This window comes from Lutjanus erythropterus, chromosome 12 (assembly GCF_056507025.1).
Source record: "Lutjanus erythropterus isolate fLutEry1 chromosome 12, fLutEry1.hap2, whole genome shotgun sequence".
NCBI lineage: Eukaryota > Metazoa > Chordata > Actinopteri > Lutjaniformes > Lutjanidae > Lutjanus > Lutjanus erythropterus.
In genome coordinates, this window is record NC_139328.1 from 8,173,970 (window position 1) to 8,200,334 (window position 26,365).

The window sequence follows — 26,365 nt, forward strand, 5'->3', positions numbered from 1 at the left end:
CCTCTTAGTGGGCATGCGCACCTCGGCATACCAGGGCGACCGGATCACATCATGTAAGCCACTGACCACCAAGGGCCAAAGCAGGACAGCCAGAGTCAGGGGCCCCCGGGCTCCTCGGGGTGACCCATGACTGTACCAGCAAGTACAGAGATCCCTTCCAACACACACTCACTCACTTACACACATACACACACACACAGAGACGTGCACACAATGCCATAATAAGAACCAGTAATAACAGAAAGCATCACTCACTTCCTCCAAAACACACACAGGCATCTTGACAGCCTCCTAACAAACAGTAGAGATGTACACCAGCAGCCTCTCAGGTCAGGACTCAAAATCACTTTATTGCCTGTATGATGCACACAGTGGATCTGTTTATACAAAAAATACAAGAATAAAGAAACATGCAACATAGAGAACTCAGGCAGGCAATTATTTTTTCAAGGAGGGGCCGCATAAGGAAGTGATCAGACTGTCATGGGCTGGAAACAAAGGCGATATGAGGTCCTAATAATGGCTAAATCTCTAATAATGGACTAGTTAGAGGTGTACTATGCCTATATAGAGGGGGCTCTCAAACTTTTCCCTGCCAAGGTCCCCAAATAGCATGAGCATTTTGCGAGATGTCTTTAAAAACCCAGTCAGCTGTTTTTTTGGCCTCTGCTGAGTGCCTCTCTTTCAAGTGATTCTGAACTTTAGACGGTTTAGGCACTCGTTTGAGAAGGTCTCGAAGCAGAGAAAGCATGTGGGGCACACATAGCCATCCTTTCGTGCAGCAGTAAATCCATACGTTATGCTTGCTGCATCATACTTAACATGTTTTACTTGCCCAGGTGTTCTCTGGAATTTTTGCAGCTGGGCTGTTCATCTGCTCTTCAGGTCTTCTCCTTTTCAAAACCTTGTCCATTTGTGTGAGGTAGCACTAAATTTCGGGAGCAGAGCAGCTTTGTGGCAGTCGCCGACTGGTCCAGGTCAGCACAGTTATGATGTAATGAGTGATGTTTTGACTGGCAGGCAATTACAAAGACGGGCATGGCAAATAAGATTTTTATATGTTTTATATTATTATAATTAATATTTTACAATAATTAACATAATAATTATTTTATTTAATTTGGCACCCCCTGGAGGACCCCAAGGCCACTTTAGAAGTCACTGCTATGTAGGGCACATTGGCACGTAGATGTCTATGAACTAAGAGCTGGTTGACACAGTAATGATTGTCTACTGTTGGTCACCCTTTCTAAACTGCCAGGTGAAGGAATTGTGGGCTGATTATTTTAGTTCTCTTTGAGCGAATAAAGTTACAGTTTATAGGAAAAGTTACAGTTCATTATCATTACCAAAGAACACGACACTGACCCCTTCAAGAATAAACACCAAATTGCAATATTTCCAAGTGTTTTGTATGATGGGATAAATCAGGCTGTGAAAAGTGCAGTAGGATCAGATGTGAACTCTGCAGGTAAAGATATCTATTAGCTGAAGAGAAGCAAATGTTCACCTGAAATTAAGATATTTCTAATCCTATAAATGTGTCTGTTATACTAAAAGAGCTTAAATATACTGTTGGTTCTGTCCCTGTTAGGAGCAGTTTATGTTTATGATTTATGTTTATGAATCATTTCAAACATTTTAATGATCGCAGTGATGGAAGAGGTTCCACCGATATTTAATGTTGTATAAAATGTTACCAAAGCATTTATTACCAAAAGGCGTTTGTAGTTATTAAATGCAGTGATTCTTCTGATTTATCTGTAAGTCCGAGTTAATTCAGTTAATAAGTCAGTCAATCCAAAAATAAAGAATTTCAAAGAAAGATGATTTATGGGCCTTTTAAAGTTTATTCATTTAATCTGATAAATAATGTTATTATGAATGTTTGTTTTGACTAGTGGCCCCTAGTCTCCTGTAATTTTGCAAAAGTGGCCCCCAAACAAAGGAAGCTGTTTATCCCTGGTGTATTGCATAATTAAGTGTGACTAAAATTACAGACTCGGAAAAGATATTCAAGTACAATTAAATTGCAGTAATCTGAGTAGTTGTAATTCATTACTTCCAACCTTGGGAAGGAAGACTGGTGTGCCAGCCAGCCATAGATGGCAGTCCATTCAGCTGCCCCGAGGAGGCCCTTAGAAGTCCCCAGTTTACTGCATGTTAATTGGTTTTTGGTCATTTAATTAGCTGAAAATTTGTTAGGGAATTTGCACCACCGAAGCTAATGTGGGTGCTTTATTATTCCATAATGATGTAATGGTGTGTTGCAGAGGGGCCCCGTGTCTGAATCTAGTTTTAGAAATCTGAAGGGACAGTTCACCTCAAAATCAAATCAAAAACACACAATTTTACTCTTGTGCACCTGTAAGTGTTATTTATCCATCTAGATTATTTTGGTCTGAGCTGCTGAGTTTTGGAGATATCGACTGTAGAGATGCCTGCCATCTTTGAATATAATGGAAGTGGATGGAACTTGGCCTCAGGTGCACAAAATGCAAAAAGCAATTAAACAAACAAGCAAACAAAAAAACATTTAAAACACTCAACAGTCTCTTTCCAGATCATCAGAAATCATTCCAGAAATCCCAACCCATTTACTCAAGATTAGCCACAGACCTTGTCGTGAGTTCCATGTAGGAACCACTTTCTGTCTACATAGTCAAAAGTATTTTGGGGGCATTTTGAGCCCCAAAATCTCCAAAACTTGGCAACTCAGAGCAAAATAATATACTTTGTAGGCAGATAAATAGCACTAGAGGTAAGATGAATATGTGTTTTTGATTTTGGGGTGACCTGTTCCTTTAATTATTTTAGTTTATGTGGTACGTACACAGCACATATTCCTCAACAAAGTTGTTTTTAATCAAATTACCACCGATAACATGTACACAGTAAACTGAGGATGGGAGGTGAGGAGTTAATAGGGACCCAACAGCAACTTTGTTCCCATGGAGCTCCTTAATGGATTAATAGGGCCATATTAGGCAGTCTAGTACTACACAACATGCATTCATACTCTATAGCTCCTGTCCAGTGCATATTTCTCTCTATATGTAAAGTCTGGCAACCTAAACTTAAACTTTGGTCCCAGACCAGCAACCTCAGCTTCATGTTTACCTCTAAGCTCTCAACAGGGACCTACATCAGCATCACATCAATTTCTTTATCCCAACCTCAGCATCATATACTTACTACATGCCTCTTAAGGACCTAGCAGTACAATTGATTCCCTGACCCCACATAAAAATCCAAACCATCAACCTAAACACTAGAATTCCCACATTAACTCAGAAAAATCACATTCCTGCATCCACACTCAGTTAACGCCCAGTTGCAACTCAGAGTAGGGGCCTAACAACATACAGTGTTTACATCTCACTTTACAGTAGATTAAGCAGAGGGTTGCACCAATGATCAGTCAACCAAGCTTGCAGTTACAGTCAGATCTATACATGCACAGACAGCAGGGTTGCTACGTCAGAAGTTGCAGTATCACTTCCATAAAGGATCCAGCTGGCTGTCTCTTTCATGACAAGACCTTCAAAGCGTCCCTGTGAACTCAACTAATCCTCTGTTACCCACAAACACCCATATAAATGCACATACACACATATACACACACATGTGTTTGAAATACTGTGATCTAAGAGAAATCCATAAAGACTGAAGTGGGTAGGGGCTGCTATTCTCTAACAGGTGGGGGGGTTGGCGCGGTTTGAGTGCTTTGTCAGCACTATCCTGCTGTTCTTTAAATGACAAAAAAAGAGCTCTCTAGATGATGCTGTGTCATCAGGTCTGATTGTTGCCGTCCTCTCATCCTACCACTCGGTCTCCTGAGGCCACAGATTGTCTCGTATAAGTGCAATCAAGTCTGCACCAAGGGGCCATCTCCTCATAATCATCCTGCCCAAAGCAAAAATCAAACAAAGAGGAAATAACAGTTTATAGGTAATGATGGATCTTTCTGTAAATATTGTCACTGATTGTGTGGACCCAGGGACAAGCAGATATTACCTCAGTCTCTAATAAGTATATTACAGTGGTTAGCACTGTCGCTTCACATCAAAAATGTTCTTGGCTCACACCCACCTGCCTGCTGGGGCCTTCCTGTGTGGAGTTTGTACGTTTTCCTCGTGTGTGAGGGGGTTTCCTCCCAAAGGTAAATTGGTGACCCTAAACTGCCCGCAGGTGTGAATATAAGCGTGAATGGTTGTTTGTCGCTACACTGTCTCAGCCCTGATGAACTGGCGACCTGTCCAGGGCGTGCCCCGCTTCTTGCCAGTATCAGCTGGGATCAGCTCCAGCCCCCTCGCAGCCCTCCGAAGGATAAGCAGTTATGGATGGGAAATTATGGAGGGTCTCTTGCACAACTCCAAAGTGTTGGATGATGATCCTGATGAAGGCCGCAAACACATCAAAATGGCTGACAGTAAAATTCACAACGACAGTAAATGTCTGCACCAAATTGACCCATCTTAAGTCCAACCCCTTTTTGAACTATAGTTGTATTTTTCACTTCCTTAGAATGAGCCATTTATATCTACAGAGGATGCAGGTCTTCTACGGAAGCCGCCATGTTGTACAAGGGACAAACCAAATACTGGCTCTAGATATGGCCTTTCACATTTTGCATGAGTTTTGCGGCCACCATACGTTTTCCTTTGTCTTTGGAAGTGGAGCGTGAGATGAGGTGTTTTTGCAGTCTGCAGTTTTATACATAGTGACAAAATAAATTGTTATCCAATAATTGTTATCCAACCAGAATATGATTACTGACTTTATAGAAAAATATTCACAGAAATAATTAACAAATAGTTGAATACGTAAAATATAAACCAAAATAATTAATACTATTTTTATAGAGTTCATTTTTCTAGGTGGTGGGGGTTGAAAGGGGGCTATGACCCTGCAAACATTAGTTAATGCGAGGTTTAACATGTCTTTTAATAAATGGAAACGCACTTGGAAATGATTACTACCTACAGTATCTGGAGCTGATAATAAAAATGAGATTATGAGACGGGGTCATAGTCTTCATGTCATACTTATGGTATTTTCTCAGGATCAAATGTAGTGTTGCACCAGCCTAGATAATATTGTAAGGTGTCCCAGTTTTTTTGTCCACTTCATCTATTTGATTAAATATTTTGTTTATTCATTGTCTAAAACTGTTGATGTGGGACATTTTTAATACTGCAAATTCTACAGATTTGACAGGACAGACTCAGTCAGCAGGTCCTGTGCAGGTGAAGGGATCAGCTGTGAAATCAAATAGTGGTAAGGTCTGCCTCTCTCCTCTGTCTCCTCTCTCCGTGTGGAGGAGGCCTAATGGCCGCCCGTTACAACATGACAGCTTCAACTTAATCCTCATTAAGTACTGTAACAATGCAGGAAGTGGCTGCTGCAGTCACGATTAGACGGGCTCACTATTTGGCAGGAAATGGCTCCTTTCAGCTGCGTCCAAGACACCTAGAGCGTCCCAAAACTTTTCTCCTCTCTCTAACCCTCCTCCTCTGGTGAACATAATGTCCCCCGGCAGCAGCGGACACGAGGACACAAAAGAGGAGAGAAGAAGGTTATAATTTAATGAATTATGTTTGTTTTAAAAAATATATTTTTATAGAGAGACCAAAAAAAATAGATGAGATGAGCTCTCGGAGGGGGTCTGGGCTGCACGAGCTCATGTTTATACTTGAAAATTACAGATGATTAGGTCTAAAATTTCAAAATAAGAGTTGGGGGTTTTTTTTTTTTTTTTTTGCGAACCAAGACAGCGGATAATATTCTGCCGTGAGTTTACTTTCATATTCAATTATGATGTCATAATCGGGTCTCATGTTGGGCATATTTATATTTGTGTTTCAAGCGTCTTTTCAGTTATCTCAAAAGATAGTGCACATATTTAGCAGTTTTAGAAATTAAGATAATTTTTTTTTTTTTAATCAGTTTTCAAGTAGTTTCGGATCCTGTTGGCCATTCTCCAGCAGACTAACGACAAATTAAAGGAAATACATCTTAATCTTACATATTTTATTATCGACAGTGGTGGAAAGTTACTTAGTAGGGGAGACTGGGCACAGTTGCAACAATTTTTACATTTCTCTCTGTTTCTCAGAGACGATTTCTACTAGAACAACTGTATATTTATATTTTAAACAAACATCTGCCTGCTAATTATCCATACCATTTAAATATGATTACATAAAACATATTGTTCACAATATTTATTTGAAATGGGACACTTTGTAGTAATGTTTATCAAATAACATTTATTGAGTTTCGTTTGTTTGTGTGTAGAACAAAGGCAGACCTTGAGACAATGTCCAGATGTTACAGATGCTACTAAATCTCTCTGTGTTTCAGTGTGAGACAAAATACTGTTGTGTTTTCTGTTTTTGATATATCTGCTTAGCTTGGAGTCGACTGCAACGTGTTGTAACTGTCTCCACCTTATCAGTCATGACAGAACCACTTCTCCTCCACAAAGGCTAATAATATACAATCAGTTTGTTTTTAATTGAATTTATAAAGACTTCCTAAACCTGTTCTGAAGTGTGTGCACTTGCTGTAATAGATCACAGTTACCATGTTACACTGGTGTAGTTATGTGTAGTCAAACTGGCGTAACAGTCACTGTCATTTGTGTCCTTGTGTCTCCCTGTGTGGCAGGACTCTGCAGGCTGGCTGCTCACTGAAGTATAAAACCCTGCAGGATCTTCACAGTTCGTCCCCTGCTGTACTTTATCTACCTTACATATGTGTTCACCTCACCGGAGAAGGCAAGCAGATTTTTAAAATAACTGCTGCAGAATATGGTGTTATAGGCAGACAAATATGTCACCCTTAATTGTCTGTAATATTTGACTTTGGCCGGATGGATTTCTGTATCTTGTGTTCAAACAACAAACTTCTTGTTTTCCATTCAGGATATTGAGGTTTGGACTATTGTAACAAACACCACATCCTCCCATTTTTTCACCCAACATGTCCTGCTCTCTGATTTGTTCCCCTGTTTCTCTTTCACTCACATGACAGTCATTTTGACCTCCACGTTTTTTAAAGCTAGCAACAATCTCTGAGGTTTGGATGCCAGTGGTTATGACCTGAAACATAAGGCCTTTGATGACCTTTGATGATCCTCATCTCCCTCGCGGTCTTAATGTAAAATGAGGAGAGTGGGGTTATAAAACACAGCAACATCTTAAATATTCATGAACTCTTTCCCATAAAAAAAAAAAAAATTTAAGAAGGGATTTAAAAGACACTAATGATGTGTCCTGTCTGATCTCAATAGGCAGAGTGTTCCACAGTCTCGGGGCTCAAATAGCAACGGCCCAGTCACCTTTGGTCACAAGCTGGGAACTGGGATTAACCAAACACAACAATCTTTTGTGAAGCATAAATAGTACGGACACAGTCATGGAGCGTGCGTATTATCCTAACAACATCCAGGAGCTGCATTTTGACTAACTCATGAATGTTACTCAGCCAGTACATTTTCTATTGATGTTTTCAATCTGTTATCAATACTTTAACCCCTTAGAACTTTTAAAGAGGACAGGCCATAATTAAAATGTAAGCCCTTGTGGTTGAAAATTGCACTCTGGCATATTTTAATTTCAAGATAAAAGTCTAAGTTTGGCCTTAAAGCAGTGGTTCCTTAAGGGACCCCTAAATGATGACCCTTGTGACATATTTTATATATATTTATATTTGGTGCATAACAATAAAAGTACAGAACAGCTAATAAACTGTACAATTAACCCAAATGGTGAACACAGTAAGTACAGGAAGTTTGTGTCAAAACAGCGATTTGGATTAAATTTGAGCAGATTATTTCCTGTGAATATTGCATTAGAGATGAGTTTTCCTGGTATTTTTAGAAACACTTCCTTTATCCTGTGAGATATTTTAAAAGTTTATGTTTTGATCAATGATCTAAATTTCAACAATAAATTCATTTAGTTTTCTTCTCAGACGTACATAAAATGCTAAGATATTTACAGTATGAAGGTTTTCTTGCATCACTTGAACTCAAGAAGGCCTTGTGACCCCACATGAAGTTTTGGGGACCCCTAGTGGGCACTGGGACCCTCGGGTTGGGAACTAGTGCCTTGAAGGACTTTTTGTGTATATTTACAAGTTTTAAGTCTTTAACTATATATCACGTACACTTTACATTTTTTGCTGACCATTTTTAAATGAATGTTTATCATATTTTTAGATGTATTCTACTATTTCAAGCATCCATTATTATTCTTATATATTATGTTGTTATTAAATTTTTTTTGTCGTCGTTTCAGAGTGCAGATCCAGACCACCAATTTTACTTCTTCCACTCAAAGTCATTTATGCCTTTGTGCTAAACATGTTGTCAGTTTGCAGGTTTGCCCTGTTTTATTTTATATGAAGTGTCATTAGTGATGACAAGTCACACTGCTGCACGCAGAGCATCCGCACCTGTAGCTCCTCTCCTTTCATGATGCTTCACGTGGCTGCTTTTAATCAAACTTTAAAGCCTTATGTAAAGAGAATAATCAAGTCATTCTACTTTTGTATTTTTATTAATAAAAAAGTGACGGATGTGTTGAACTTAAGCACAGTTAAAATGACAAAACACAAATCGAACATTCAGTTTGATAACATATTGCAAAATACCAACACAATAAATTGCATCATACTGCATTTTTATTGCAGAAATTACTTAGCAAATGACCAAACTCAGTAGTTTATGTTGAAATAATGAACATGATGAACACAGAAATCTGTATAACAAATGTCTTTACTAAATAAAACCAAATAAAACTAGATAAAGTGTAAATAAATGCAAAGTCCTACCAGTTATTTGATAATGTATCAAATGGTAATCATCAATAATGGCGAACAACAAATGAATCTGGTATGATGAAAAACAACAATGAATAAATAAGTGGTTTAAATACAGATTTATACTGCCACCATCTGGAGGAAGTGAGTAAAACAACAAATGAGAAAAAACTGGAGTGAGAAAAAAACGCAACTTCCAAAACGCTTACATGGAAAAAATAAAAATGAGTTTCATCATAAAACAGCATTTGTGCAAACAGGTAACAGTCAACCTTATTATTGTATTATTACTGGTTTCTTGTCTCCAAGCAACATGTGCACAGCATATAAACATCCACCACAGTGAGAGTGAAACAGTAAAAATCTAAAGGGAAGTACAGTCAGGCAGCAAGTCGACTGAATAGCAGTGTCCAAAAAATTCTTTTTTGATGCATTGCAGTCTCAAAACATGTTTGAAGTACACTGTCCATACCTTCAACACTTTAATAAATACTATTGGATATCAAGCAAGCAGCTGGTTCAGGCTCTAGTAAAGCTAAAATAAAGTGTCGTCTATCTCACGAATGTTCACGTGTTCCCCTTCAATGAATTAACTACATATGCAGTTGTTCACCCAAACCACCAAGTAAACATCAAACATACCACTACACTACATTAAGATCATTACAGATATATATAGTATACTATATATCCAAATGTTTCCTTACTAATACTGTGTATCAGAGCAGACCAACCAGTGCTTTGAAAATAATACATATTGGGTTCATGCACAACAACAGGCACGGCAACAAGAGTCGCATCTGACTTTCTGTTTGGCCGGTGGATGATTTAAACTAGGGCTGAAAAATAAAAAAATTATCTGGAATTACATTACAGCATACTGCAATTTACAGGTGCAATATTTGTTACAGGCAAAATGTGTCAAAATACCACTGTAAATATTGTAAAATATTTCCATTCTGCAGAGATGTACCAGACATCTTTGTCTGGTTCGGATGCCTGCAAAAATCACACTGTAATCATTTAAATATTTTTTTCAATGACAATAAGAATAATAATGTAAAATTTATCATTCCCTCGAATATTGCAATTGTAACAACAGTCAAAATAATTGCAATTAGATTATTTTTTTTCTAAATCATTCAGCCCTAGTTTAAATCTAACACTAATTTAATCTTAAAAGCTAGAAATTCTCTGAACATTTCTTCTTTATTTTATCCAAAGTAAAAATACCCTCACGTTGGTTTTACAAGAAAGAGATCAGCTAAATGAGTGGGACAAAGGTTCCCTGTGGAGTTTTTGACCTCTAGTAGTGCTATGGAGCTGTCTGTCTATGAGTGGTTCTCTATCCATCCATCCATCCTTTTTCTTCCTCTTATCCTCTAAGTCGGGTATTCCAGAGGTCCCTCTCCCCAGAGAAGCTTCCAGCTCCTCCTGGGGGATCCCGAGGTGTTCCCAGGCTCGATGAAATGTGTAATCCCTCCAGTGAGTTCTGGGTCCACCCTGGGGGCTCCCCTTCAGTGGGGCATGCCCAGAAAACCTCCAAATGGAGGCATCCAGGAGACGTCTTAATCAAGATGCCCGAACCACCTCAGCTGGCTCCTTTCGAGCAGCAGCTCTTCTCCAAAGTGTCTGAGCTCCTAAATCTATCTCTACAGCTTGACCCAGACACCCTATGAAGGAAACTGGTCACAGCTTAGAACAACTGATGAGAGTGCACAAGGATGCACATGCACACTCATCCTACCAATGGTGCCACACTATTCCACCGATGAAAAGTTGGTGGTATCAGGTCACGATAAACTGCAATACACCGACAAAGGCAGGGAAGAAGAAGACTTCAGGCTCTTAAATATGGATGTAAATGACGCTAGGTACAAAATACTTTAAAAATCACCTTTGCACGTGTTTTAAGAGGAACTCAACACATCATGTTTTGAAGAGTAACACAGAGTGCAAACATAACTTCTGTTTGTTTACAAAAAACTCCACAGGGTCCCTTTAATGGGAAAAGTTTGACATTTTGGGAAATATGCTTACTTGCTCTCTTGCTGTGAATTGGTAGAGAAGGTAGATACAATTCTCATGTCTGTACAATAAATATGAAGCTACAGCCAGCAGCCAGCTAACTTAGCTTAGCATTAAGACTGGAAACGGGGGACAGAGGTAGCCTAGCTCTGTCCAAAGGTAACAAAATCCATGCACCAGTGCCTCTAAAGCTCACCAAGACTCACACTAGCTGTTTCCCTCCGTTTCCAGTCTTCCAGGCTAAGCTAACACACAGTACCATCAAAAGTTTGGATATGTCTTCATATTCAATGTCTTTTCTCAATTTTTATTATTTTACTACACTGCAGATCAACACTGGAGACATAAAAAATATGAAACATGGAATTATGTAGTCAGCAAAAATATTTAAACAATGCAATTTTTAAAGTCTAAAATATAAAAGACTCCCGCAGTTCTAGACTTGCAATCAAAGATTTAATGAAAACGCTGTTATTTAATCTTTGATTGCAAGTGCAGAAGACAGTGTGCAAGAGTCTTTTTGCATATTGTTGACATATGGATTTCTCCAACGCAACTGTCAACTTCCAAGTGTGCAAAAGCTTTTTGCTCTTTGATATTTTAAATTCTACAGTTGCCAAATTTTGCTTTGATGACAGCTTTGCAAACCTTTTTTTTAAGAATACCACGACCTGGATGACTGAGAATCTTCACAGATGTATAATCTGAACCATTTCTTATAAAAAAAATAGAGTAAAAACACGAGACGTTTGTCCAAACTTTTGACTGTTACTGTATATGAAAACTGTATCAATCCTCTCATATAACTCTCAGCAAGAAACCAAATAATCATATTTCTCAAAATGCTGACCTTTTACTTTAATGTTATTGAACTGTTAGAACAAACTATTAAAAGCACTGTGTGGCACTGTAATAAAAGATGAAACCTTTTGCTTTCCAGAAAACTTCAATTAGTTAAAATCCAGTCATTGTGCCCCAGTGCCCCAAATAAATGAAGGAATGCACCGATTGGACGCCTGCCAAATGACACAGCGCACTTTCAGATTTCCTCTTCCTCTTACCCTTTCATCAGCTGCTTCGCCTTTTTTCCAGTTTGTACTTTCACGTCATTTTCCCTGCGATTGCCCTCTTCCATCTCCCTGTCCCTGTTGTTCTCAGAGCAGGCTGGCCAGGCTGGTGGTCGGTCCATTCTGGGGCTGAAACTGTACCGGGGGCAGGCCGTCCGTCCACTGCAATACAACACATTACACAATAGTTTATTTTCAAATCTCGACGGGGTGGACTGAGTCACTGTTCATAGGCTGACCGACTGATGCTCACACTGATGAGGTTGTGTTCAGGGAGGCTGCAGGCTGCGATGTGGTCCTGCAGGAGCTGCTGGGAAAAGTTCTGGTGCATCTGAGCTGCCTCGTGGGCGTCCATGGTGTTTCCACAAGCCTTGTTCAGATCTGCTGGGAAGAACGATCATTGTGAATAAATACTGACGACCACAGCTGCAGTTTTGGATCGTAACATCAGGTCCAACTTAAAATACTCATATGTTTCATTTGCAGTTGACTTAAGAATATTCATAATCCCTGATGATGATGATGCCCCGTGATTTTGGTGACTCTATAACCTTTTGTATAACCATACTGTCCACATAACCACGGAGTTCCTCTGTATGGAACCCAAAAGTGTTAAACATTAAACTTGACGGGCACTCAGAGAGTGCAGACATCTGCCCAGGCCAAAAGTCCACTCTTCTATGAAATGCAAATCTGCAAGTGCAAACTGTCAGTGTCGTTGCTGCTTCTCATGAAGCACAAAGCTGGAACATTTTTCCTTTATATCTCTGATTTTGTTGATTGCAGATAACTCGCATTTTGGATGTGAGTAATAGTACAATTAGTCGCATGATATATGTGTATTTACGTTTACATAGCCACACTTTAGTTGGAGAAACAAGTGCTGTTTGTGGCTATGTAACAATTGTGCTGGTTCTTCCATGAAACCACTGTCCCTTCAGTGCTCCATAACGACTGCTTTCTGTTTGAAGTTTGAGCAACTGCATGGGTCAGCTGCCCCTGAGGATCACTGCTACATGTGATACACAAAGATTTTTTGTATTGCTACGATTAGCTGTTCTGTCACTACTGAACTTCACTACCATCTGCTGGACTTTAAGGTGTATGGCATTCATTCCGCCGAGGCCTTACGCCCTGTCATACAATGTTAACTAAAGTTAAAAATAATAAGCATATCTGCCCTGGGATTCAAATCCACTAGAAACTTTAATGGGTTCTTCTTTGGCCTGTGTTACACTTTTCCACCAAGTTTCATGAAAGTCGGCACCAAAAACATAAAAGTATGAATAATCCCAGGAATAAATTGTGCTAAATATATAAATGAACCAGTGGTTTATGAAATGATTAATTTTCATATCAATACAATTTTATTAGATATCTTTCTTTTTCTTTATAGACATTTTTATTTATTTTTCATGAAAGTGCCATGAAATAAAAATCCTGCTGGGAAAAAGGCCAAAAGACTTTTGAAGATGGGCCCTTTTAAATAAATGAAATAAGTTTCAGTTCAATTTTATTATCAAATTAAAGCAAACTCTGACATTTCACCTTGTGCCAACAGCAAACCAAACTGACCACTGGTACACAAGAAAAACCAAAAACCAATGTGAAGATTGCGTTTAAATATATTGAGCACATTTATGCTATTTTTAGGTTGAATCTATTCCCTTTGAGGAAATGAACATACAACCTAACACTGTGAGTGAAGGATGAGTGACAGCCGGCTGTACCTTTGAGGAGAGCAGAGGACCAGAGCTGCACAGACATGTCTGGGATCTTGCTGGCCAGCTGCATGGCAGGAACCACCATGTTGTTACTTTCCTGAAGAAAATATGAGAGCAGACAAGTGGTTTAGATCACATCTGCAGTTCTGAGAATCAGATAAAACTGTATGTGGTCCAGTGGAGAGGATCTGTGGTAACATGTAGACTCACCCTGTGGTTGCCCAGGACAAAGAAGATGTGGCCCAGTAAGACTAACGAACAGGCGGTCAGCCTGTTCAGATCCTCAGCATTAGACATCTTCAGGGTCTCCCTTAGAAATCTCCTGTTGATGCAAGTTTACATGATGAGCTTCCTTGCTTCAACTATACCGACAGATTATCAAGACTGAATGTAACTTTCACGGTACCCATATTAAAATTAGTTTTCTTACTTGGCCTCGTTGTAACGTCCCTGGAAGAAAGACAGGAGCCCCCTGATGTAAAACGCTGCGGCTCGTAGACAATGAGAGCTGAGGAAGTCAAAGTTGTATTATTTTAAAATTCATATAACAAACTTACGTGATGTTAAGTGGGATCTGTAGTTACCTGACAGGAAAGTTGTGATCAGGATTAATCCTCTCTAAAAGGCTGTAGAGCTGTGGATAAAAAACAAAAGTTAGAACAAAACTAAAGAAAATATTTCGATGTTTAAATGCAGGAGGAAGGAGGAGCTCGCTGACCTCTTGGTGTCTGTTGCCTTCCCGGATGTAGACGCTGGCCAGGTTGGTCACGATAAACGTCCACAGCTCCTGGTGTGTCGTCAACTAACACAAGAGACAAAAAAAACAAAACAAAGAGACCGTGACAACATCAAGTCATGTAAGTGACAGTTCAAATCTGCTGTAAAAAGCGCCGATCTTCAATATTTTTTTTTTCTGGAAGACATTTTGCGATCTAGATTCGCACCTGAAGGAATATGCTACATACGCAAAAACAAGTTGAGTTGTAGGTTAGTGATGTCACCAAATGAAGCTGTGCAGTTACCGTAACGCAAACTGTTTGCATCACGTTGCCACAGGAACATGCATTCAGTTGGTGGAGATAATTTTACACGGGACATATCATCCATAAATTAAAAGAATGATGTGGGCACAGCAACTACAGGTTAAATGATGTATTTATGCCTGACCTGGGTTTGCTGCCAAGTCTGTTTTACACTACTGGATTTGCAGCTAATTGAACACTGGTTAGAATATTGATTAGTCTTTTTATCACAGATAATATTCATTCAGAAAAATTAATTTCATTTTGATTTGGCTTTGACTTTGAAAAACTTTAAGTGATTTCCATCCTTCATTATGAGACAGTGTCAGGCTGAATGCAATTCTTTTCCCCAGACTCAGGAAAGCTGTTCCTTCGATGTAAAGCTCAGATCATTATCCTGTAAACAAAAGCCCACTGCTCTGAAAATACACACTCTGGAGTTCTCTGGTTCTCTTACTGCCTGCCAGACTCCATCAACATATTGCTCAATTCAACTCTAATTAACCTGAAATGAGCATAAACAAACAGTCATTTTGGCCTGTAAACGAGGATACTGTGGCTGTATTGTTGTTGTAAGAACAGGGAGTATTTCAACTTTGCATGTTTTCTGATCTCTGATGATACGTCGTGGTCATTTTATGATTTATTCCAGTAAATATATGACAGATTTCTCCTTTAAAGTTTAAGAGCTCTACAATGTGCTGTTATCAAACAGGATGCATTGGGTTGAGTGATAAAATAAATATATTAACTTGCAAATTTACACAATCAGCAATTTTTTGTCAACATTGCTCTCTTGCCTTATTTTCAGCACACAGTGTTGCTTTTTGCTCTAATAACTTGTTAATATTCTTCATTCTTCATTAGAACAACCTGTTCCTTTTGACTGCAGTAGACAGCATGTGATCGGCCCATTTTGTGAGTCAAATGACACTTTTTATCCAAATGCACACAGAGCCTGAAGAAGAAAACCTGAATTAACAAAGACAGATAATAACCACAATCCTGTCATCTCTGATTGAGGTTTTAGGATTTATTGAGCCAGCTTATGCAAAAGAAAGCCTGGCTTTGTCGATCTTGCTTTGTAGCACAAGCCTCTATATAAAATCAGCGAGAGTTCACATTCACAGGGAACTTGTGATTTAACGGTGGCAATATGAAACTAACCTGTAGAGCAGCGGTGAACTGAGCCTCGGCGTTATCCATGCAGTTCACAGAGATACAGTAGAGGCCCTGACACAGAAAAAGAGGACACAGATGTGAACAGTTCTTATTATCTGGGACAGATTCTTTTTGTACACAATGAGAAGATCTGCTGCTACTTTTTCTCTTAAACAAAACCACGAGCAGAAAAGAGGAATATCCAACAACACGTGTTTAAAGAATACACAGTGCAGTATTACAACAAACAAAACTGGAATGTAGCTGGAAGGCGATGGTTGATGTTGTTATTCTCACTAATATATCTTGTGCTATTTTTATTATCACAAGCATGCGTTTCCTTTTTTGTTTTCTTTTCTTGTAGACTCACCAGCAGAGTGTGAAGCTGGGCAGCGTGATTTGTAAACAGCCGGGGAGACTGCTGGCACAGCTGACAAACCTGAGAAATCTGAACACAAAGAGGACATCATAATCCTCAACTACTGCATAAAAAGCAAGACAACCTCCAGAGCGAAGTGGCGTTACGGCGGACGACGTACCTCTTGTAAAGCGGTGGCTTTGTGTCCTGTGACGAGCCGACACATGATGATATGCTCCAGCAGGATGACTTGGAAGGTGGACAGGATGGGACTGTTGTCCAGCACTTTGAACACATACGGGTGGATCAGAGTTGATTCAACGTCACCGTCATGAAGGGGGAAATAAGCAGTGAGCGTATTCCAACACACTTACTCTTCAGCTTCTCCAGCTGCATGAGAGCTTTGTCTGTGTACTTCTGTGCCTTCTCCAAGTAGCCCGCCTGCATCGAGTGCATCACCGTCACCTTTTAGACATTAAACAAACAAACAAGGCAAATCATGCTGCAGAATATGCTATTCCAGAATTCATGCCTGTGCATGTTAGAGTTGCACCGATTGCAATTTTATTAGCCGACTGTGATGTCAAATTTTTTTTTTTAACCAGTCTGACCTGACGATTCTGATTTTCTTTCTTATAATTATAATCAACAGTGAACACTAACATTTTTGTGACACTGACTATCTGTGCCAAGCCTTGTCCCTTTTTTCCTCTTTTCTTAGTCTCTCTCAACCTCTTCCTTTTTCCTGCCTTTCTTCTCCCCTCTTCTCTCCTCCTGTCTACTCATGTCCTCTCCTATATTACTCCCCCTCTTCTTTCCCCAATTGTTCTCTTCACGGCTGAACAAGATGAAAACCGGTCGATAAATCTATCTGCGAGTGTTTGTGTGACAGAATCTCACCAGGTACACAAGCACACACATGTGCTCTTTGGGCAGCCAGTGGAAGAGAGCTGCTGGATTATTGGGAAGGATCTCATCGTCGTGGAGAGTGGAGATGGTCTGGATACACTGCTGGAGCTGCTTCAGACACGGCTTCACACTCTTTACCTAAACACAACATATAAAGAAAGACTATTTGTTGCTTTGTGCATCACATCTTATTAATAATTTAATACCATCAACATAAAACTGGGCATAACAAGCATATAAAGCATTAGTTAGCATTACTCTCCTCACACTGCCCACTGGTAATATACTTTGCATTCTAATCCATTAATTTTTTCAACAACAACAAGTTTTGCCACTAGTTAAATTATGGGGAAAAATTATTTACTGAATAAACCCCTATTTGCTTGGGACTAATATTACCAGGGGACCTCTAGAGATTTGTAATAATTGCAGAGGTCGTTTGAATCCTGTGTGAATCTGCCATGTCTGTAATTTGTAATGTAAAAAATCCACCACAAATTACCAGCCATATTTTGCCAAACACAGAGGTCCTGATATGAGCCCTGTGCAAATCAGCTTCTCTATTATTTGGAGTCTTAATGGTTTTTTTAACATCTGTTTCCTGTTGACAGACGACCGAACCAATATGAAATTTGATCACGGTTCATAATCCGTTAAACAGCAGCAGCTGTGTGGCTCTATGGACGTTTAAAATGAGCAATGATGACAGAGATGGTTAGCTGCAAATGTGTATTTATGCTTCTAACACATGCAATATTGTTAATGTGGCAGCTGAAGAACAAAACTTCTGAAATGTGGATGTGACACACAGCTTTGACGTCATATCCAGAGGACAGTGTTTGTAAATTCGAGAAAAATACAGACTTCACTTGCATGAAACACAGATGTGAGGGGTAATTGATAAATCCAATGAGGTCGCATGAGGTAAATACTAGTCATGTGCAAATAGGGCTTTTGTCTTCCTTTCCAAATGTTATACAAAATAAAAACAAACAAATCACAAACTATTTTATTTTTACATGCAGCTCTTGATGTGGGATTTTTAGTGGTTTTCCAAAAGTCAGACATTACGGATACAGCCGTACCTGTCCAGCATCCAGGTAGTGTGTAACCTGCAGCACCAGGAAAAACACCCTGAGGGACTCCTTCTGAATGGGGTTTCCCTGCCAGTTTTCTACGATGGTCCCACACAGCGTCAGCAGAGGGTGCACCTCGCTCAGCTTCCGCTCCATCAGCAGCAGCTACAGAACCAGAGTTTACAGAAGTGCATGGTAAGACGACAACACAAATTATATGTAAAGCGCCTTTAATTAGTAGAAAATGATTACAGCTTACCATTCCTTTACTTAATAAAAACAGAGCTCTGTGGGAAAAGAAAAGAACAAACTTAGATAATGAGCATCAAACCACAGATCAAAGTGCAAACAAATCTGATCTGGATACCTTGTGTACTCTGAGCCCATGACTCTTGCATACTCTGCCCCGACTCCGAGGAGATCACAGGCAGACACCAAGTCCTTCTCCAGGGCGTGAAGTTGCTGAAAGAGAGAACGATATTCCACACATAAATGACACAAGCTTCAAAATCAATTAACAAATGTGAACGTGCTTGTAAAACTAAATATTTTCTTACTGCGAGCTGAAAAAGCAGTCTGCAGTGCCAGTAGGGAGTTTGCTGAGAAATCTGGATGGCCTTCCGCAACACTGGTTTTGCAGAATCCACCAAGTTCTTTAAAATAGAGGCTTACAGGTGAGTTACTGAGACAGAGCAAAACAACCAAGCAAAAGCAGTATTTGCAACAGAACTTGCATTTTAAGTTATAACCTAACATGTATTCCAAAATTATTATGCAGAAGTTTCCCAACCACTAGTTTTCACTACAGCACTAACAGCAAAAAAGTTGTGATATCAGTATATCAGCCAATATTTTAGATGTACTTGTGACAAAGATGTGCAATGAAAGCAGGATATTTTATAGTTTAACCAAAAACTATGTTGTCAAAAGTGTTATCAGAGCTCTCAAACAGTCAGCTTTCACTGGTATAGTCTGAATTATCTGCAATATATGATTTTTAATGTCACTGTGGCTCATTTTGAAAGAGGTGTACTATCTAATGTCTGCATATCATCTATTTGTTTAGTTTAATTGTCTTAAAATGTTACTTTCTTAGAAGCACAAGAGGCGGTCGGAGAGGGTTGGTGGTGGGTTAGATGAGGCTTTGTCTTGTGTACTTGTTATCTGTTAAATATCAATAAAAAGAATATTTAAAAAAGGATCAAATATACATTAAATGTTGCCAGTAGATCTAAAAGAATAAAACACAATCTACATACTGTTCTCTATACAAGCTTTGATAACAACCGATGAATACTGGTATAGGCCAATATAGCTGTGACAGGCCAATTCTGGACAGTAGTACACTACTTTTCCCATATTATTATTATTATTATTACAGGATAACTGGATGCACTTACCTGTTGACAGTAGAACTCTGATAGGATACTTGCTGCTTCAAACTTGACATCTTCAAATTGAGAGATCTGACATAAATCATGAAGGAACATGTATGTATGATCTGAGAGGGGCATTGATGCTTAGGGAGGGAACACACCTTGTATTAGTTAATATGCAATTTCATTATCATTACACACAAAAAGGATACTTGCTGTGATATGAACCACTGTGGACAGAATGAAAAAGCAAAATATGAGTGTCAGCATCAGACTAAAGATGGATTTTTGACAGTTTTAGCTCGTGCAACTGATGAAAAGGCAGCACACACTGGTGGACATGTTTCTAGTACTCCTCATTATCAGTGATTAATTAGATCACAGACTGGTTATCAAACACTGAAGCTGCTGCTCACCGCTTTCTCCAGGTGAGTCTGGGCTAGCTCGCTGTTCTTCGTGTGTCGGTACAGTACCGAGCCCAGCTGCAGGTGAGTCCGGGCCTCGACCCTGGGGGGCGGCTTGAACTGAAACACTGCCTGCAGACAGTGGACGCACAGTCGGATCTTCGGCGGACTCGACGTGCGGAAATGTTCTGCAAAGCCCAGCAGGGCTAGGTACCAGGGCTCCGGGGCCTCTGTGCTCGCCGCCATCTTCAGTCGGCCGAAGACAAAACAACAACAAAATATACAAATTTCCCGTTGGACCGAAGTCCGCCGTATTCGTCCTCAGCTACAGCTGCCCTGTCTTGTGTTTTGTACCACAATCATTTGCATGGATCTGACTACTAGCGCCTAGCTAGCCGGATGAATGGGAACTTCCGGTCTGTTTTCTTCAAAATAAAACAAAATTGAGTAACAATAACGCACGTTTTTGCGTAATCCAGGTTCTTGTAGGGACATAACAGTGACACTAATAAGATATTTAAAGCCACCGACCACGAAAATTGTATTTCTCGACATGTACCCGCTAGACATGGGGGTTTACCACGGGAATATTATGAATTACTAAAAGGCCTCTTTTATTTTGGAGGGAACGTCGTCAAAATAAAACTTTCCCATAAAAGCGACCGTTTTAGTCCCTTACAACGGTTATTCGCGTAGCGCTTGCCTCTTCTTGACATGAAATGTCTTGATTTTTATTATTTTTCACTAGCTATAACCCCGGTTATTAATAAATTTATGAAATCGTTGTCTTCGTTTGAAACGGTTGATTAGTGGAACTGATGTTGCGCTGTCTATGTCCCAACCGAGAAGATCTATGAGTGGGACCTTTTGCGGAGTTTACTATTCACTTAAATTGATACGCACACAATTCACGCCCCGCGCTCGTTGCGAAGAGCGGCATGTAGTGAACACAACCGACTACGAAAAGTGCGTAAATCGACAGTGGCAGTCGGTTCATTCATAATAGTTGTGTGTCACTGGGCGGTGGTAACAGTTAAGTGATTTTATCTACATATTTTTCTTACATTACAAAACGTTATTTAACTGTATCGTTAGCTTTGTACATTTCAGCAGCCATGTTTGGCAGCACGAGCTGAAACATAACACCTATTAGCTAACAGTGGCTATTACAGTACTAGCTATCCAGGGAACTGAGTCGATGTGCTCATCTTTTGACATTATCGTTCATTTCAGAGTGGCGATTAACGTGTGAAAAATGGCGAAGCGGAGGATCACACAGGAAACCTTTGACGCCGCTGTCAGGGAAAACATGGAGGAATTTGATATGGATCCTGATGAGGCTTTGAGGGAGGCTGTGGAGCAGTTTGAGTCTCAAGGTAAAAGGACAATGGCTTATATGTACAATTGTGTTGTTGACTGTTGACGGTGAGCTTGCATATTGTCTCTATGGGCACTGAGCTAAGACGGTTATTATAACATAATTATAAACTTCCAGGAAGAATCAGAATTACATAGGTGAAACATATCCAATGCAAAATATTAGTAAGTCTGTGTATAGGCTTTACTCTTCAGGAGAAGTGACATCATCGATGCCCAAACTGCAGATGCTCCGGTCAATAAAACCTACTAAATTATTTATCATGGCAGAGGAATGGTCTCCCTTAACACATCTCACTGGAGCTATGAGGTCTGATGAGTAATGTCCATAGTGGAACAATGCTCTCTTCTTTCAAAATGCAAACTAATAAACATTGTTGTAAATGAGCCAGAGTTAGCCAGGAGACTATTTTTCATATGTAGTCTCTTCCCTAAAACATATGATTAAATTTACATTGCTATTCATCATTTATAAGCATGCAGAACAATAATAAAAAGAATATGTGCAGAATATTCATGTTGATAGAAATATTATTCAAGATGCCCTCAGGTGCTAAAACATGCAGCTCAGAGGCTCAAAATATCAGACCTGAAAAACAAAGAGAATGCAGGATATTAATGTTAACAGAAACATGGACTAAAGACAACATTATGCCTCATTGTAGCAGACACTAACTAAAACATGCAAAGCAGAAGCACAGAGATAAAAAGCATACACAGTATATATAATACATAAATCAGTGTAACGCAACTGAACAACAGCTGTCTCATGAGTACTTGGTTAATTAAAAGACTTTCAGTGGCCTTAAACACTTAGATATATGTATAAAAATCTCTACCTTAATGGGGAGATTAAGAGGATAAAGTATAAAATATTAACTTTACAACTTCTAATCCCCCTAATAACCTGCAGCCTTCTGTCTTGCATAATGGTCCATTAACCTGCACATAAAGTTAGGCTGCAGTATGACTAAAGGCCAAAGATCCTCCTCGGATAGTTGATATTCTTACATCCTGATTGTTGTTATTCCCCTCGTGTGTCAAATCTACCAGCACCCCTGTTTTTTCCAGGTTTTTCTCGTATTTCACTGTCTTTTTCTAACACCCTCCTGTTTAGTAGTTTCTCCAGGGAAACTCCCGTAAGAAAACACACTTATACACACTTGTCTGGCTGCCTCCAAATGTAGTTTTGGATGCTTGCTGTACACCCCTGAGCTGTTTCTAGGTTTACCCTTGTAAATTATGTTTATCTTTAATCTTCTCTTTTTTGTACTTGATATTTTGTTGTGTACTGAAGCATTAATCCTCATCTGATGTGTGGCTGCAGGTGTGGAGCTCAGTTGTATAGTAAAAGCTGTGCCAGCTGTATCATCATCTGATGAGAAACAAGAAGAGCAAACACATGAAGTCTTACAGGTGAGTCTTGACCTGTTTTCTGGGCAGGTTCTGCTCATTGCAAAAGTATCACAATCTCACTTTCTACATCTTTTTTTTTCATTTGCAGGCTTTGGATTCCCTTCGACTTGGACAAGATTCTGCTGGTGTTATGGAAGTGACGGCAGACATGAAATGCTTCACTGAGCACTGCTGTCTTGGATTCGCCCAGAGGTACCTGGCTGCCCAAAAAGATGCCTACCCCGTCATCCTGTCTTACTGCAGAAAGAGTTTGGAGGATCAGGAAGCTGTGTTGACCGTCCTGTCCGCTCTGGCTGCGCTGACAGATGGACAGCCGGACTTGTTGGATGCAGAGGGCCAGCAGTTCCTTTTAAATGTCCTTAAGAAGTACCAGGCAGATTCCTCAGTGACGCGTGTAGCCATCCACGCTGTACGACACTGCTGTTTGAAACATGAACAGAACAGGCAGGATTTGGTGAAAGGTGGCGTCCTGCCTCTGCTGACCGGTGCCACGACACAACACAGTGGATGTGCTGAAGTGGTCAAAGAGGCCTCTGCAGCTCTTAGGGTCATGACCTTTGACGACGATGTCCGAGTTACGTTTGGACACGCTCACGAACACGCCAAGATGATTGTTCTGGAACACAATGGACTGAAGGTTTTAGTTGAGGCTGCGAAAGGTAAGAACAGCTGATCAATAAGTTATGTGAGTGTAGCATAATAGCTTCAGCTACAACCTCAATTCCAAACAAGTTGGGACACTGTAAAACAAATAAAAACAGGATGCAGTAATTTGCAATTCCTTTCTGACTTGAATACAGTACAAAGACATTATCAAGCAAGAATGAGAAGAAATTTTTCATTTTCAAAACTTCATCAATTAGTGCCCTTAGATCCCAAATGCGTACTGAGAATTGCTGAAAGAAAAAGTGATGTTTCACAGTGGTAAACTTGCCCCTGTCCCAGCTTTTTTGAAACATGTTTCAGGCATCAAATGAGTGTATATTTTAGGTTGAAAAGGACTTGCCAATCATTGCATTTCTTGTTTTGTGATGTTTCTGAAGTGTTTTTCTAAATTGGGTTCGGATTTCATTAATGTAATCCCATTATTTCTTGTTTTCTTCCCTCACAGCTCACCTTGATAACACTTCTGTTCTGAGTGAACTTTGTGCAACTCTGTCCCGTCTGGCTGTAAGGAACGAGTTCTGTCAAGATATCTGTGACCTGGGAGGACTGAAACTCATGATGACCCTGCTTGCAGACAGCTATGAGTCACCGGTAGCCGACTTGAAAACAAGGGATTGTAATAAGAACTGATTCGGGGTTCAAGTTTCACATTTGTTCTGCTCACTGAACTGGTTTTGTCCTTGCAGGAGTTGGTTCGGCAGGTCCTCAGTGCAATACGAGCCATAGCAGGAAACGATGATGTGAAAGATGCTGTTGTTAACGCTGGTGGAGTCCAGCTCATCGTCATTGCCATGAACGGACACATGAGCAATGCTGGGGTGAGTTAAATGTTGTACCCACTGTGAATAAATATGATCTAGTGCTTACTTGTGTATAAGGTACTTATCCATAGTCAGTGTATTACCTACAGTAGATGGTAGTTGGCACATTCCCAGTTTGGAGAAGCAGAGAGGAGTGCCAGCACAGAAGCTAAACACTGAAGTATTGTGGACAGGGTCAGCAACAAAATGTATTTTAGCCACTTAAAAAAGGCTTCAGTATACACTACATTTAGGATATTTTCACCACTCTACTTTGCCATCAGACAGCCTTTTCTGATAGCATACCAACGCTATAGAAGCCAAATATCAATCTTTCCTAAACAGCCAGACTCCAGAGGCGAAATCAGTAATTTTACCTTGCAGAACAGGCGAGTTGCCGATTTACAGCTGCCTTGTTCTGTTAGTTTGTTTGTGTTATTGTGTGATGTTGAATTCGAACTATCCTTTTAAAACACTGAAGTCACACAATAACACACACACAAAAACTAACAGACCGAAGCAGTTGTAGACCAGCAGCTCCCATGTTCAAAATGACTAATTTTGCCTATAAACTTCATTTGTTTGGCTAGAACGATATTTGGCTTCTATATCAGTGATTTCCCGTCAGATAAGGCTGTTCGACAGCAAAGTAAAATGGTGTAAATATCCTAAATATAGCGCGCACTAAAACTGATAGCGATATCAACACAACTGATATTTAAGTAACTAAAATACCTTTTGTTTCTGACCTTGTATACAGCAGTTCGTTGCTTAGCTTCCATTGCTGATATTCCTCTCTGCTTCTCCTAACTGAGGGCGTGCTGACTTCTGTCTACTGTAGTTAATACACTGAATATTGACAAGTATCCCGTACAACCACACATCAAATAATCAAAACTATCCCTTTAAGTATAGACACTTTAATATACATTGTTTCTGCTGGATAAAAGTTACAGATAAATCCAGTTAATGTTCTAAGATGATGTCCATGTTGTGCTGTAGGTGTGTGAGCAGGGCTGTGCGTGTCTCTCTGTCCTTGCTTTGCGTAAACCCAACAACTGCAAAGTCATCATGGAGAATGGAGGTGCCTTGGCAGCTGTACAGGCTATGAAGGCACATACTGATGCAGTCAATGTGCAGGTAATATGAGGTCATTTATAATTAATATGTTTACTTGAATAAACTGGCCCTGCGTGACAGTCTGACAGCTCTCTATGTCCCCGTTTTCTTTCTTTATGAACAGAAACAGGCGTGTATGCTGATAAGAAATCTGGTTTCACGTATGCACAACTTCAGCCAACCAATCCTGGAGATGGGAGCAGAGGCCCTGATCGCCCAGGCGCTGAAGACCCATCAAGACTGTGGTGACGTGGGTAAAGCAGCCCTCAGAGATCTGGGATGCCAGGTGGAGCTCCGAGAGCTGTGGACCGGCAAACATGGCAGCCTCACTAACTGAAAGCAGAGGAAAACATCCCTGTGCCATAACGGTGCCTGAAAAGCGATTTTAGGCTAGATGAAATGTTATGATGTTGGTACACATAGCCAAGAGTTAAAACAGATGCACAAAAAGTAGTGGATGTAGAAAAGGCTTGTGAGCAAGTCACCAGTCCCACACAAACGCCTTTGAGAGGTTAAATATAATTTCCATTCCTTTCTTTGTTTGTCCTGCTGTACATGTTGTATTCGTTATTAATATTTTGTTTACAGTTTATCTGATACCCAATTTTCTATCTGTAATAGGTTTATTTTCGTGAGATGTTACATGTAAATCACCATGTTTTGTGCCATGGGCAAATATCAGTGTATTTGCTACTATGCAAATATGTTTAACTGCGCTGGTTTGTGCAGATTCTTTGCCCTTGCTGGAGCCAAATTTGATGATGTATTGACTGCCTTATACTTTGACTGAAGCTTAATATTTCCTTTTTTGTTTGTATAAACATTATTACAGTGTAAAACTGGAATCTCTGATATTTAGACCTACCACTGACAACATCACACTGTATATTCTGCATGATTATGATAAAACTCACTTTTGGTGCATCTCCTTTATGTTGCCCTGTGGTTGTGTGTCATCATACACTATTTATGGTAAATTAACTTCCAGTCTATTTCATGGCCGAATTATAGTTTTGCATTTTTCATTAGTTTT

General features: G+C 39.8%; 2 protein-coding genes across 2 annotated transcripts; one reads left to right on the top strand and one right to left on the bottom strand.

The window, feature by feature from the left end:
• Positions 1 to 11,949: 11,949 nt before the first annotated feature.
• Positions 11,950 to 20,260, bottom strand: mau2 (MAU2 sister chromatid cohesion factor). The gene is made up of 19 exons (XM_084733014.1): positions 19,967 to 20,260; positions 19,763 to 19,780; positions 19,575 to 19,640; positions 18,732 to 18,827; positions 18,542 to 18,636; positions 18,434 to 18,461; positions 18,184 to 18,339; positions 17,090 to 17,236; positions 16,564 to 16,654; positions 16,371 to 16,474; positions 16,202 to 16,279; positions 15,838 to 15,903; positions 14,360 to 14,450; positions 14,233 to 14,284; positions 14,079 to 14,156; positions 13,859 to 13,970; positions 13,655 to 13,745; positions 12,178 to 12,305; positions 11,950 to 12,086 (listed from the first exon to the last, which is right to left on the bottom strand). The coding sequence occupies exons 1-19, from the start codon at positions 20,198 to 20,200 to the stop codon at positions 12,012 to 12,014; spliced, it is 1,806 nt and encodes a 601-aa protein (XP_084589140.1). The 5' UTR covers positions 20,201 to 20,260; the 3' UTR covers positions 11,950 to 12,011.
• Positions 20,261 to 20,781: 521 nt separating this feature from the next.
• On the top strand, positions 20,782 to 26,265 carry armc6 (armadillo repeat containing 6). Its single transcript, XM_084732528.1, has 8 exons — positions 20,782 to 20,986; positions 21,188 to 21,330; positions 22,659 to 22,747; positions 22,836 to 23,406; positions 23,859 to 24,004; positions 24,100 to 24,231; positions 25,216 to 25,353; positions 25,457 to 26,265. Exons 2-8 carry the CDS (start codon positions 21,210 to 21,212, stop codon positions 25,667 to 25,669), a joined length of 1,410 nt encoding a protein of 469 aa, XP_084588654.1. The 5' UTR covers positions 20,782 to 20,986; positions 21,188 to 21,209; the 3' UTR covers positions 25,670 to 26,265.
• The last annotated feature ends 100 nt before the right edge of the window (positions 26,266 to 26,365 follow it).

Excerpts from the sequence above, each read along its gene's own strand:
- mau2 (XM_084733014.1), bottom strand. The coding sequence starts at position 20,200 with ATGGCGGCGAGCACAGAGGCCCCGGAGCCCTGGTACCTAGCCCTGCTG. Across the intron at positions 16,475-16,563 it reads GCAGCTGGAGAAGCTGAAGA|TGCTGGACAACAGTCCCATC; the intron begins GTAAGTGTGTTG and ends ATGTGTTCAAAG. Across the intron at positions 13,971-14,078 it reads GGACGTTACAACGAGGCCAA|GAGATTTCTAAGGGAGACCC; the intron begins GTAAGAAAACTA and ends TTGCATCAACAG.
- armc6 (XM_084732528.1), top strand. The coding sequence starts at position 21,210 with ATGGCGAAGCGGAGGATCACACAGGAAACCTTTGACGCCGCTGTCAGG. Across the intron at positions 22,748-22,835 it reads AAACACATGAAGTCTTACAG|GCTTTGGATTCCCTTCGACT; the intron begins GTGAGTCTTGAC and ends TTTCATTTGCAG. Across the intron at positions 25,354-25,456 it reads CTGATGCAGTCAATGTGCAG|AAACAGGCGTGTATGCTGAT; the intron begins GTAATATGAGGT and ends CTTTATGAACAG.